General features: G+C 40.6%; 6 protein-coding genes across 6 annotated transcripts; 1 reads left to right on the top strand and 5 right to left on the bottom strand. All coding sequences in view use genetic code 12, as the record gives it.

Moving 5' to 3' along the window:
* Positions 1-151: 151 nt before the first annotated feature.
* Positions 152-5321, top strand: NOG2 (putative GTPase; the record flags this gene model as incomplete). The annotated part of the gene is made up of 2 exons (XM_007377457.1): positions 152-983; positions 1423-5321. 2 exons carry the CDS (start codon positions 171-173, stop codon positions 2236-2238), a joined length of 1629 nt encoding a protein of 542 aa, XP_007377519.1.
* POP2 (CCR4-NOT core DEDD family RNase subunit) lies at positions 2333-3868 on the bottom strand (the record flags this gene model as incomplete). The annotated part of the gene is made up of 1 exon (XM_007377459.1): positions 2333-3868. The coding sequence occupies one exon, from the start codon at positions 3866-3868 to the stop codon at positions 2333-2335; it is 1536 nt and encodes a 511-aa protein (XP_007377521.1).
* On the bottom strand, positions 3482-5321 carry CDC50 (aminophospholipid translocase regulatory protein; the record flags this gene model as incomplete). Its single annotated transcript, XM_007377458.1, has 1 exon — positions 3482-5321. One exon carries the CDS (start codon positions 5282-5284, stop codon positions 4067-4069), a length of 1218 nt encoding a protein of 405 aa, XP_007377520.1.
* Positions 5322-5536: 215 nt separating this feature from the next.
* SPAPADRAFT_63389 (uncharacterized protein) lies at positions 5537-7164 on the bottom strand (the record flags this gene model as incomplete). The annotated part of the gene is made up of 1 exon (XM_007377456.1): positions 5537-7164. A coding segment is annotated over one exon (1195 nt), but the record flags the coding sequence as incomplete, so codon positions are not given.
* A 380-nt stretch (positions 7165-7544) lies between these two features.
* On the bottom strand, positions 7545-8304 carry SPAPADRAFT_63387 (E2 ubiquitin-conjugating protein; the record flags this gene model as incomplete). Its single annotated transcript, XM_007377455.1, has 1 exon — positions 7545-8304. The coding sequence occupies one exon, from the start codon at positions 8251-8253 to the stop codon at positions 7585-7587; it is 669 nt and encodes a 222-aa protein (XP_007377517.1).
* A 191-nt stretch (positions 8305-8495) lies between these two features.
* On the bottom strand, positions 8496-14324 carry CDC39 (CCR4-NOT core subunit; the record flags this gene model as incomplete). Its single annotated transcript, XM_007377454.1, has 1 exon — positions 8496-14324. One exon carries the CDS (start codon positions 14322-14324, stop codon positions 8496-8498), a length of 5829 nt encoding a protein of 1942 aa, XP_007377516.1.
* Positions 14325-14570: the final 246 nt, after the last annotated feature.

Below are 14570 nucleotides of genomic sequence, written 5' to 3'. Positions count from 1 at the left end.
TTTGCATGTTCTCTGCTCCATTTGCAGGTTTGCACCACTTGCATGTTCTTGCCCAGTTTACAGGTTGCATCGGATTTTCTTTTTTCGTGCATCTCTTCGCTATAAAAGAAATCAAAAAAAATTTTTTAGCAGCACATTTCTTTCTTTCTCTATACAAACTTATACACATAATGGGTACTCAAAAGAAGGAAAAACAAAGACGAGTTCGTCAGAATGACACTCGTGATGGTAACCTTCGTGTTAAGGGAGAAAACTTCTACCGTGATGCCAAGAAGGTGAAGCATTTGAACATGTATAAGCAAGGTAGAGCCATTCGTAACGCCCGTGGTGACATTATCAAGGCCGCTGACTTGCAAAGCACCGACGCTCCAACCGCTAGAGTCGACCCTAATAGAAAATGGTTTGGTAACACCCGTGTCATCGGTCAAGATGCATTGACCCATTTCCGTGAAGCTATGGGCGATAAAAAGAATGATAGTTATCAAGTGTTGCTTAAACGTAATAAATTGCCAATGTCGCTATTGGACGAGAAAGATACCAGTGAATCTCCTGCTGCCAAAATTGTTGAAACTGAACTGTTTGCATCCACTTTTGGCCCAAAGCAACAAAGAAAGAAACCAAGAGTTGTCGCTGCATCTTCTTTGGAGGAATTAGCGGAAATGACCGAATCTGATTCGGTCAAGTACCAAGAAACCCAAGAATTGAATGCTACTTTAGGTCTTATGGGTGGCTCGTTCTTGGACAAGGAAGATTTCACCCAAGAAGCCAAGGAAGCCATTTTCCACAAGGGCCAATCCAAACGTATTTGGAATGAATTGTATAAAGTTATTGATTCTTCCGATGTCGTGATTCATGTATTGGATGCCAGAGATCCTTTAGGTACCCGATGTGAATCCGTTGAGAAATATATCCGTGATGAATGTCCTCATAAGCATTTGATTTACGTGTTGAACAAATGTGATTTAGTGCCCACTTGGGTAGCTGTATGTATACACTTTATTATTTTTACTAACCTTTATCATATGGAGAAACAACCCCCCCCCCCCTTTATACACACACACACCAAAGCATTTAGTCAGGGTGATACTCGTACGCCACCATGTACAACTTACCTAAAATATTGCCTGTTACGTCTTTGGGAGAATAATACTTCTCGCCCTTGTGAACCCGAGGAGCAATCCTTGGATCCGATCACCGTTCTGGTGATTAGATTGTAGTTCACACACCCCCCTCCGAGGATAGTTCTTATCCTTGACCCTTTAGAGTTGTACCGGAATCTTTTTTGAGTTGAAGCTTGTCTGGATGTTCATTCGTCCGCTCCATGACTTGGTTCTTAGTATAGAAACCGACATCTTACACAATTACCTTCTCCATTTGATTTAGGTGATCCACCTAGCAATTATACTAACACATTGACTATAGGCAGCATGGGTTAAACATCTTTCCAAGTCGTACCCAACCCTTGCGTTCCACGCAAGTATCACAAACTCGTTCGGTAAGGGGTCTCTTATCCAACTTCTTCGACAATTCCTGACCCTCCACTCTGATAGAAAGCAAATATCGGTCGGGTTCATAGGATACCCCAACACCGGGAAGTCCTCCATCATCAACACATTGAGAAAGAAGAAGGTGTGTACCGTGGCACCCATCCCTGGTGAGACCAAGGTCTGGCAATATATCACGCTTATGAAGCGTATTTTCCTTATTGATTGTCCTGGTATTGTGCCACCAAGCTCTAAGGATACCGAAGCAGATATTTTGTTTAGGGGGGTCGTCAGAGTGGAACATGTGTCTCATCCCGAACAGTATATTCCTATTCTTTTACAAAAGTGTCAAAGAAAGCATCTTGAACGAACGTATGAAGTCAAAGGGTGGAGTCAGTTTGAAGACGATGCATCATTGTTGGAACAAGCCAGCACGGAGTTCATCGAATTGATTGCCAGAAAGTCAGGGAGATTGATCAAGGGTGGTGAACCGGATGAAAGCGGGGTTTCCAAACAGATTTTGAATGATTTTAATAGAGGGAAAATACCGTGGTTCGTTATGCCTCCTCAGGATGAAGAAGAGAGAACCGGTGAAGACAAGAAGGCAGGATACAAGAGAAAGAGAGCTGAAGTGGAGGAAAGAAATGAAAAGAAGAGAAAGCTTGAACTCGAAGCCGAGGCCGAAGCTGAAGCTGAAGAATATAATAAAGAGGAGGAAGAAGCAGCAGCTGAAGGTAGTTCCGAATCTTCATAGATATCTAGTGTACATTAATACGGGTAGTAATTTAGGTAATTTATCAAATAAACTAATACAAAACTGTCAAAAAAAATAAAATCAACAACAGTAATTAACCTCTTCCATATATCCCCTTAGAACCAGGAGTGCCTGGGGTAGGAGTAGCCGCAGACACGGGAACAACAACGCCATTTTGCTCAGCGGTTTCCGATAATGTCCCCAACCCCCATATGAACCCCTTGTATCTTGTCAACACCGAGATATCAAACGCCAGTTGTCTCACCAACTCCTTGAAACACTCCATGGACAAATATGCGTGCAACGTCGATGTCATTTGCTGTTGTTGCTGTTGGGTGGGTTGTAATGAGTTTGTCGAATTGAAATGTTGACGAATGGCAGGGGAGATCGGCAACAAGTGCAACTCCTCGGCTAAATATTCAATCAGGGGTTTGTTAGTCTTGGATGATTCATCATTGGTGTTTTTGTTTGACAAAATCTGATTGCCAATGTATTTCAAATCGTAGAAATTGGGAAAGTATTTGCTGCACCACCAAGAAAACTCTTGCTCATCAATAGGTAAAGTGCTGTTCATCATTAAACTGATGAAGAATCCCAAATCGTATCCGGCATGGTATGAAATCCAATTGATATGCAGATGATCCAAAAGCAAACCACTTTCGATCATCAATTCCGCAAACGACAAGTGTGGAATACCTTGAGTCATGTGCAACTGGAAGTTGATCTGAGAAGTTTGTGACAACATGGCTAAATGCTCTTCGTTGTACATTTCCTTGGTCAAGTCGTAAAAGAAATTGAATTGCCAGATAATACTTCTTTGAGCATTGAGTTCATTTCTGACGTTGGTGCCATTCTTGGATATTTTTATAATACACAATGATAATTGGATAATATTAAGTAAATCAGCATTGGATCTAAGGGTCTGGAAATGATAATCTGAAGACAGTTTGAATGTACCGATTGGTCTAGCGACAATCCCGGGGATTTCTTGATGAATGGAGATATATACATTGGAGGTCTTATCATTGATGTAGCTACGTAATGTTTGGAACTCGTGTTCCAAATTATGGGACCATACTTGTTTGATTATTGGGATTTGGGATTGTTGCATAGCAGCTTGTGCTTGGGCCTGGGCTTGCGCTTGTTGTTGTTGGAGATGTTGTAACTGTTGAGCTTGTAATTGTTGAAATTGCTGTTGTTGGACTTGCTGTTGTTGTTGTTGCTGTTGCTGCTGCTGCTGCTGCTGTTGTTGTTGTTGTTGTTGCAATTGCATTTGCAATAATGGGTTGACTGAATTGTTCATTAATAACCCGCTGCCGTTTGTTTGAGAACTGGCCGTGTTACTCCCGTTCAAACCAGCTAACAATGGATTGACGTGTTGGCCGGTTGGCGTGCCCAATTGCTGTTGCTGTTGTTGGGTTTGGGTTTGTTGTAAGTGTTGGTTCAACAACTGTTGCTGTCTTTGGAGTTGTTGGTGTTGTAATTGTAATTGTGAGATTGGTGGTGATTGTCCTGGAGCAGTAGCTGCTCCGGCCGACATTTGTCCTGGCTGCTGTTGCTGTTGTTGCCCTGGTGTCAGTTGTTGCTGCTGCTGCTGCTGTAAGTACTGAAGATGCGGGTTTACGTTCATAATCGTCCTCTAGCTTGAATGTCTCTCTAAAGTCTGTGTATTCAATACTGCTGCCTTTACAACCAACGTCTTCCTGAAGTGTTCAGATTTTTTTTCCCTCTGGCAAAATCTTGAACACGGCGCACGACCACCAAAATGGAAAGCTATAATTAGATCAAGATCAGAATCAGATGATTATGCCCTTTTATTGCTATAAAACTATAAAGTCACTCTTTGGTTCTCCTGTAAATAGTTATGGTCACCCCCTACTTTTCTTGGTTTAATCAAATATTGCAACAAGAACCCAATACCCAATACCAAACACACAATAGCAACAATAATGTAAATCACACCAATGCTAACATTTCTTCCCCCAAAGATGGAATTAGTAGTTATAACCACCGATTTCGTACCTCCAAATATGGTCACAGGGTAATTCAACCCAATTTCAATCTCATACGTGCCCGAACTCATGGTTTCCGTAGTGTTCTTACCATACAACTTGTAGAATGAAGGCAAGGCCGCAGTACGCATCCAGTTCTGCAAATGCTCCCATGTCTGTACGTTGGGCATGGTATCGTTGGTGTATCCGTTGGGAAACATCTTGTCCCAATTAGGCGGAGGAACCACGTCTTCGGGGTTGTATTGGGTTGGCTGGAATTTATGATCTCGATCACTAGGCCAGGAAATACCCGTTTCGCCAAACACATATGTTTGGTTATCTTGGCCGTTCTTTGCATTTAAAAGCACCGGCGAGGAGAATGTGTCATTAAAGTAGGAGTTGGCAATTAACCCACAGGGGTAGATGAGTTTCTGGGTTCCATTAACAACTCGATGTTTCAAAGGTTTACACGAGTCAGTGATTGAGCCATCTGACACAGCCTGTCCCTTCAATTGCCCCAAATCATACGAATCAACATACTTTCTGTGGTTTTGAAAGAAGTTGGTCAACTTATAGTACAAGTACAACGGAGGTTTCAAATCACGAGGGAGATTGAATTGGATGACACACGTTTGCTGAGTATCGCCATCGCTGTCTTTGCTCTCCACCAACTTCCACTTGAAATCTGGATTTGTGTTGGTTTTCCGGAAGTGATAGCCGGTAAACTTGCTGGGAATAGAATCAAACCCATTACTGTTACTGGTGGCCACCTTCAACTTGTTGCATTGCAGGTAGTCTATATTAAGTTCTTCAACGTTGTAAGTGGTGTAAAGGATGGCAATTCCAAGCGGAGCGAATATAACTGCAATTAGAATTAGTAATGGGATAACTGTCTTGGGGGTAAGGATTGGTTGCCAGGCTTTAAGACGTTGTTGTCGAAAGGCTGTGTTTGGAGGTTTTCTCAGTTTGTGGATATTAGAAGGTGACGCATTGTCGCCTGATGATATATCATCATCGCTATTATTATAGCTACTTCTCTTACGTAGGAAGTTCATTGGGGGGTGGGTAGAGCGTGTAGTAGGTGGAGGTGTTAATGGCTATGCTGACACTTTGATCCAAAATTTAGGGAAAAAAATACACCAGCGAAAGGTCGTGCACTTTCGCCCAATATCACCAAGTCAGCTGTGGTGGTGGTGGTGGTGGTGGTGGTAGTAGTAGTACTGCTACTGCTACTGCTACTGCTACCACTGCTGCTGCTACTGCTACCACTGCTGCTACCGACACCTCCACTACATCAGGTTGATATTAATTACACCACATCTATTATTATATACTCTACATTAACCTTTTCAGACTCTCTTTTTAACGCCATTAACTTTTTTATTATCAAACTTTCTCTTTTCCTGATTGTTACCATCCTTATACTTGTACTTGCCATTATGATAATTATTACCGGTCTTCAGTTCTCTTGGTTCTAATTGGAAAGTGACCCCGTCGAGGGTAGTTTCTCTAGTTTCCAATGCCTTACGTTGGGCATCCTGAGCCACGAAATCACAAAGGGCAATGTTTTGAATCACCTTGAAAAACTTTAATTCCCCAAATTCACGACTTAAATGGTCCTTTAATGATTTTTCTTCAAGCTGTTTGATACCACGAATGTAGATTGGGAACCAGTCTTCCTTCTTGAATTTTCCTGAAGCATTGCTGGTTGGAGACGAACCAGTTGGAGATGCGCTGGTAGGTGGTTGTTTCTTGAGAGTGACACCGGTGGCAGCTGGTGCGGCTGGCTTAGCAGTGGCAGATGCTGCTGGGGAGGCGGCTTTGGCAGAGGCGGCCTTGGCCGAGGATTGGGAAGCCAAATCAGCCCAAGAAAGTGGCTTGGAAGGAGTGGCAGCAGTAGCAACTGGTGTGGAAACAGAAGTTTCAGCCTCGGATTTAGGTTCTTCTGATTGTTGTTGTTGTTGTTCTTCTTCTTCTTCTGGTTCAACTTGGACTTTGACTTCTCCGTTGGTTTCTTCTTCCTTGACTTCAGAAACTGGTTCAGAATCAACAGCGGTTTCTTCAGTAGTGTTGACTTCTTGCTCTCCTTGCTCTTCTTCTTCCTCTTCTTGTTCTTCTTCTTCTGGCTGTTGTTCTTCCTTGGATTCTTCTTCGGCCACGGCAACCACGGCGGTTTCTTCAACTTCGCCGGCTGGTTTATTCTTGACCTCACTATTCAATTCAGTAAAGCCATTGACGTCGATAAACTTCAAGATGTCATTGGCAACGTCGAAAGTGTTTTCCTTCTTACCTGGGGTCAACACAAAAGTTTGCGTGAATTGACGGAATCCATCCAGGTCACTCTTGGCCCATTCCCCAAAGGCAACAATGATGATATTCTTATCGAGGGAAGTTTGGAAAGTAGCGGAGGTGATCACGATACGGTTAGTGGTGGCCTGTTCTTCTTCCACGGCAAATCTGGACTTGATGGCATCAATTCCCCTGGCGGTGTGTGTGGTTGCTGGGACTTTGTCTTGCGAGGTGGTTGGGTATGCATCATGGGAAAGCACGGCATTGGCGTGGTAGATCTTATGAATGGTGTCGAGTTTGTTGACAAAGAAATCGTAGTAGGATTGAATAAAGAACCAACCGATGGTTGTGGTACGTTCTTCAGTTAAGCTAGCTGGAGCACTATTAGTAGTGGTAGCAGCGGTAGCGGTAGCAGCAGCATTAGCAGTAGTAGCAGCAGCAGCGGTAGTTGCTTCATTAGCGATTTCCGGAGAAACTGGTGCTGAACCGGCGGTGGTTGGAGGTGCTGGGGATGGAGAGGTAGTCATATTGCATATATCTTTTTATAATATTAAAACAAAATCAAACAAACAAAAAACGGCAATAGAAGTAATTATAGATGTATAAAAATGGGGTTAAAAGGGTCAAAATTGTATTGATGGGATTTGTGATTGATTTGGGTGTGGGTAGGTTGGTCGGTACGGATTCTTAAAAAGTCAAACGCACTGAAAATTTTTTTTTCTTCTGCGTTCCACCTGCGGCTGTATGCAGGACGCCTGGGTCGGTCGGTTTGCTACAACGTTACACCAGCACTAGTGAAGCACTAGTCAAGCACTAGTCAAGCAACACACTGGCGTGTGTTCTGGCAAGACACTGGTGTGTATTCTGACGAAACACTGGTGCGTCTTCTGGCAAAACACCGGTGCGTCTTCTCGCAAAATCCTGGCGTGTGTTCTGGCAACACCCCAGTGCGTCTTCTGGCAACACACCGGCGTGTGCTCTGGCAACACCCTGGCGTGTTCCAGCAGTGGCCACTACATCGCATGCAACGACAATACGATATATAACTAAACTAAACTAACCTAACCTATTGACACTCCTTCAACAACTCTTCCAAGATCTTATTTTCCAATTCTGGCTTGTTGCCTACACCCTTGAAACTCTTGACCCCCATTCTTCTCAACACCTCAATGGTCTTATCTCTAGGGAATCCCATATTCTCAAACTGTCCCACAATCTCATCATCAATGCCGTACAACGCAGAATCGCTCACCTGCACACTGCCAAACTCTCCCCCGTCCTCAGGGCTGGCATACAACTTCGTCCAGTACGCAGCCGTCTCTTCAAACCCAGCCTTGTTGCTCAAATAGTGCTTCGCCACCTCGGCGTCTTGTGGGTCATTGGGCTCAGGACTTTGCAATAAACTTTGCAAACTGATCAAACTGGACTTCAATGTCAAAATTGGCGTCCATGCGTCCTTCAAAATGTCAAGACAGATAGCACCGGTAACACTGGAGATATTAGGGTGGTAGATCTTGGTGGTGAACTTCATCTGCGGTGGCTTGAACGGGTATTCGTTGGGGATATCAATGTTTACTTGAAACACTCCCCCCTGGTAGGGCGTTCCTGGAGGTCCTTTGAAATATCCAGTCAAATGAGTCAAATCATTCTCGTTGTTGAGCTTAAGAATAACCCCAGATTGCGAATCCTGACGACACTCTTCTAATTCCTTAGCAATTCTCTTGACACGGGACATCTCCACCTGTATATATATATATAGAGATACTGTTGGTTGCTACTTGTGTGTGTTAAATCAAATTAATTAGTCAAGGAAAAAAAACGGAGGATCGAGTTGTCCCCGTCAAACGGTCTACCGCGAGAAACATCAGTACATCAATACATTGGGCAATAGTAGTAGTACTAATACTACTACTACTAATAATAGCAATAATCGTAATATTAATTAACAACAACGTTAACGATCTAATTATACACTCGCTACACATCCCCGGGGTTGCCGCCCTTGACATTAATAGCCAAAGCATCAAATATGTTCTTAATCTCCTCAACACTATTCTTAACAAACAGCAATTCAAAGAACCCGTAATCTCCATTCTTGACCAACTCCGTAAACACAATAGTCAATCCCCACGGATGTGGCTTGCACACAATTCTTCTTTCCAACAACACTCGAGTGATGATCTCTTGCACCTCAACCTTGACATTGGCATTTCCCCAAATACTGTTCGAACTAAAGAAATGCAAAATGATGCCAATAAACCAATGCGTGTGACTGTTTGGATACCTCAACTGGTTGGCAATAGCATTAATCATATGGAACTTGAACTCAACCAGACCGTAGTTCATTAAATCAACCAACAATGTAACTTGACTGCTCTTGGTATTAAACCCGCGTCCACCGCCAATACTGGCTGGTGTGTTTCTTTCGTCAACGGCAGATATACCAACATGCAACACCAACGCATTGATCAACTTGACATTGTAGTGCACATCGCCATCCTTTGGTTGACTCAACTTAAACCCACTGTAGATGGTTCTAATCAATGCCGAAGAAGGAATACGCAAGAAATTCTCAACCGGCTTCTTTAATCCAGCCTTGACCAAATCTTCCACAGGCAAATAGTTAATCACAGGACTGTCGTTGATCTCAGGCAACCTCTCAACCTTCAATCCTTGAGTAAACGGATCAGGAACTGATACGTTAGCAGGAACAGCCGATAATACAATGTTTCTCAATTGGGTGTATCCACTAGGAATAGCAGTAACTAATTGATAGTGACATTCAACCAAGAATTCAGGATAATCGTGTAAAATACCAATAAAGACTCGGTTAACCGCTTTGAAAATAACATTAATCACATCATGATTATTAGCATCCTTACCATATACCAGCTGGAATTTCAAAACTGCCATCAATAACTTAACCACAGTAGGATATCCTTGCTTTTCTGGCAATTCCAACAATTTAGGCAAAAACATTCTATGAGAAATCAAAGAAACCCAAGCAAATGTCAATCCTGGTAAGATGATAGGTTGAATTGAATAAAACACTTCACCAATGAATACAAAGAATTCTTGATCTAATTGAGAAGTAGCCTCGCCAACATCACTCCAAATAGACAAGAGCGACGAGAAGAAACGGAAATAAGCCCGTTCATTCCAATTACCACTGGTAGCACCAACATTGGCACTTCTAGCAGCTTCATGATCGTTGATCAATACCAACAAAATAACACTGAGAATCTTCTTGAAATAGTCCATAGCTTGTCCTTCGCCTTCAATGCTCAAAACAATCTTAACAATCAATTTGGCCAAACTGTCAACAGCAAGATAAGTCTCATGTTGAGTTCTGCTTCTAATCTCATGTTCAGTAGCAAAGGCAGTAACCGAAATCTCAATACCAGCCTTAAAAAATACTTGGAAATATCTTGGATTAGTTAAAATTTCTTCCTCAATCAACCCATGAATAAATTCGTCCTGTAATTCATGACAATCCTCACCATGGTTCAACAATTTAATCCATTCACTGAAGATATAACCCAATTGTCCGTAAAGTTGGTTAGTCACATCACCACCATCCACCTTCTTCTCTTCGTCTAACTTAGCAAACAACTTATTAACAGCCTCTTGAGCAACTTTATGTTCTTCAGTTTCATCCCCGTGATATTTAGATAATGCATCAATAGTATACCCAAACTCTGATCTTAATGCAATTGGTCTAACTTCTTCAGAACTGAAAATATTATACAATAACCCTGCAGCAAACTTGACAACCACGGGGTTTTGAGACTCATTGATCAATTTACCAATTGAAGTATCCAATTTAGTTGGTTGAACCAATTGCACTTTAACCAACGACAAAATAACCGGCATATTAAATTTCCGTTGATCAGATGAATGAACAAGCCACCAAGTAACATCTTTAGCCGTGGATGGAGAATATTCACATAATTTATCAAGAACAACTACATAAATTTCATTGCACATGGGGTTTTCATGAGTCTGGGTAAATAAACAATTCACAGCATATTGTGCTGCCTTCAATAACAACTCAGGATACTTGAGAGTATTCAGTTGGGCAATCGCCAATGCTTGCGTCAAACAAGTCATGATTGGATGGGTTGGTGGTAAATCACTCAATCTGGTTTCTGTAACTTCCGACACTAATTGAACAGCCTTTTCACAATTAGCAGTGATTGCCGCAAATAATTGTTCAAATGAAACACCAGCTTCTTCAGGAACCACTTGTTGTTGTGGAGGTGGAACAACAGCTGGCTGAATTGCAGAATCAACAGCTACAGCAGCAGCAGCAGCAGTGCCAGCGACAGCACCAACAGTAGTGGCAGCAGCGCCAGCCACTTCAGCAGGTCTAATATTAGCATTATCGCCAAAAGTTTCATAAATTCTCAATTGTTGCGCACTCAATCCATTTGAATTCAATCCTAAAGGCTCAGGTAATCTAAGAGAATATTCTGAAGTTCCTTCTTCAACAAATGGTTCACTAGGTGGATGATGTTCACGCACATACAAGTACTTTTGCATCTTTTCATCAATCAATTCGGCAATGTTATCACTGGCAATTTTATCGACAATATCCACACATAATCCCACATTGGCATTAATGGCATTGTTTAATTCAACCATAGGAATTTCATTTGGATTGTTACCTAATAACTGCAATAAAGTAGCTTCGATAGTTTCAGCCAATAACTTTCTTCCACTACAAAGAACCATACTATGTGATAATTGCTGGGCCAATTTTTGATAACTGTTACGAAGCTTAGTAACATCACGTTCAGTGGAAAAATCCTTTCTAATCAATGCTTCAGTGGTAGTTAATACTGCTTCAGAAACACGACTAAGAATAGGAAGGGCGCATTCACGAACTGCCCTAGACAACGATGCTTGGAATGCTCTTCTCAAATTGGCATGTTGAGTAAAGATGGAAGTACCAAGTAAGGTGCTAAATGAGGTGTCCAACACAGGAACCTGTGCCTGCTGTGGTTGTTGCTGTTGCTCTGCAGGTAATGGAACTTGAACTTGACCTGGGAATTTCGATTCCACAATCTGTGGTTGAGGGAATGGTACTTGAACGTTTTCCAAAGGTTGAGATTCCAAATTCAAACGAGAAATTTCATTAGCAAGAGTGACAGTTTCTGGATGAATACCAAACATAGCAGCCAATGCAGTTGGGTTTGGATTGTGACTTCTAATTAGTGTGCTTGGTTCAATATCAGTGATCTTCATATGGAAAGAATTCAACAAAACTTCAATTTCAAACTTCAATTGTAATTTCAAGTCGGCACATTCATAAAGCTCAGCTAAAACCTTAAGAATACCCAAAATCCATGGATTGGGTGGTCTGAAAATCTTTGAGTGTTGAGCTTGATCAAGCACTTTGCAGACAAATGGAATCATCAACGATAAAGATTTGAAATCATATGATTCAACTAACAAAAATTTCAAGACAATATGATCTCTTCTCAATGGTTTATCATCAGCTAATGTAATTCTTCCTAACCAAGCACCTAAATTCTTCAATTGATTTCTTTCATTTCTAGAATCCTTGAAATTACGAACAATGTAATCTACTTCCTTTAACGACGTATTCAACACATACTCAAAGAAAATGACATTATCAAACTCTTTAACCAATTTCGAATACAATTCATGATTGTTGGGTTCAGCCTTGGCACGATCAACCACCAAATAATTAGAAAACCATGCAAAGTAATTTTCAGTTAAAAACTCTTTAATTTCATTCAATCTAAGATCGTCACTTGTCATATTGTTCACACTGAACAATAACTTATCTCTAACACTTTCAGTAGGCTCTTCTTGTTTAGTGTACCCAATAGTCTTATCCACCACCGTGATTGATTGATATTTTGGACCAGTGGGTTCAGGAGTACCAGTTTGACTTTGGCTTGCACCACCAGTTCCAGCAGCACATGGGATACCATTGGCTGCATCCTTGACAATTTGATACATCTTAGCATGAGCAGATAATGAACGACATTCCAATAAATGTTTACAGTAAATAGGATATTCATGTAATCTTGACTTGAAATTGTACAATGATTGAACCGCGAACTTGAAAAGATGAGAATCTTGTGGTTGATTACATGATTCCCAGATGAAGTTCAATGCAACTGTCAATGTAGTACCCTGGATTAAATCCTTCTCTAATAATGCACCAAATAATAACGAAGTAGAAGCCAATGCGGACAATGGGTACTCGGAAAAGAACTTGTATTCATCCAATAATGAATGAATCATACATGCAAATACATCTTGATGATGTGGTTCATCACTAACCTTCATCTTGACCAACATATCAACAATATCCTTAATTTCAACTTCCTTGTTATACATTTTGGAATAGTAAGTCTTCATTTCAAGTTCAACATTTTGAGGGAAGAATGGGGACTTTTCTTCATTGGCAAGAATAGCTTCATCATGACCATTTCCAAAGTTGATCAATCTTGGATAAGTAGTTAACAATGACAATTGTAAATTCTTCAATTTTTCAGAATCAATTAACCCATTACTAGATTTCAATTTTTCCAACAAGTAATATACAATTGGGATTTTCAAAAATACATGGTTTGTTGGAATCGGCTGTGGTTGACCCTGTTGCTGTTGTTGCTGTTGTCCCTTCTCGTAATCCTTTTGGGCACGTTCGTCAACAGCCTCTAATAATGCTTGATAAAATTGAGCCTTTAATTGATTATCCTTAAGTTTAGATTCAATAACCAGTTTATAGTCATATCCATAAAGGCTGGCTTCCACTAAAAGTTTCACCGCTAATTTAATATCAGCTTGCCAAAATACATCCAATATATCTTGAACTAATCCAATACTAGAGGCCAGTCTCATGATTTTACCACCTGCCTCCACAGTCTTTCTAATCTTGTAATAATCACACAATTTACCAAGGACCAATCCTGATTCTTTCAATAATTTGAGAACTTTGGGTAATGCAACACTGTCACCGTCCATTAATAATGAAAATAAAGTATCAATTAAATCATTTATGAATTGTGACTTTTCCACTACAGTCAATGCGGCAGCAAGAATATACTCTGGGAACACTCTATAATCGTGTTCGAAAAGCTGATTTAAAAATACATTTAACTTTCTATCTTGTTCACTCAATTGTTGTTGTTGTTGCTGTTGTTGTTGAATCTTGGTGATTACTTGAAGTTCCAATTTGCCAATATTGATAAACTTCAAGATGTTTCTTGGCGGAGGCTGGGGTGATTGTTGTTGTTGTTGAGGTGGTTCATTCTTGTCTTCTTCGAAACAATAAGCCAAGTTCTTCAGTAATGAAATATCATAACCACCTTGAGATGAATCTAAAGTATGCAAAATATACAACAATGTCTTGTTAAACCACCATTCATAATTCAAAAAGATATCAATTGGTTCTTGTTTAAAATCCAAAGATGATAAGAATTGAGTAATGCTTGCTAATGAAGGTTGGATATTCCTTTGGGAAGATTCAAATAAATATTGTGAGACATAGTTGAAAACTTCATACCAATTAATGTTCAATTGTCCACCAGCTTCGATAGCTCTAAAACTTGCTTGGAGTTGAGCGCCTTTAGCGTTGGATTCCGGTAAATTGTTAGCAAATGTTAATCCTTGGTTCAAGCCTTGGGAACCTGGAATCAATACTTCAGCCAAAATAAGTGCAATGGCTTGGTCAATTTCTTGAGGCTTGATCTGTAATAAACTTGGCAAGAGCTTTTCAGGTAATAAATGTTCGGGTCCAATTTCAATTAATAATTCCTTGAATGACATGTTTAATATAGTATGATAGAAACGATTAATAGGTTCTAATGAAGATTCTATTAACTTTAATGAGTTTAAAGTTAATACTTTATGAATAAATGGGAAATGTGGAGAAAATAACACACAATCTAAAAGTAAGGTCCAATTAAAATTTGATGGGAACTTTCTTGTTTTAATTTGAGCTAATAAATTGGTTGAATTCTCTTGAATAAACTTCTTGGTAGCTTCTGTGTGCGTTGGTTGATATTTGATTAA

Source organism: Spathaspora passalidarum, assembly GCF_000223485.1.
Source record: "Spathaspora passalidarum NRRL Y-27907 unplaced genomic scaffold SPAPAscaffold_7, whole genome shotgun sequence".
Lineage (NCBI taxonomy): Eukaryota > Fungi > Ascomycota > Pichiomycetes > Serinales > Debaryomycetaceae > Spathaspora > Spathaspora passalidarum.
The sequence above is the reverse complement of the archived record's forward strand: the minus strand, read 5'-3'. Positions and strand labels throughout refer to the sequence as shown.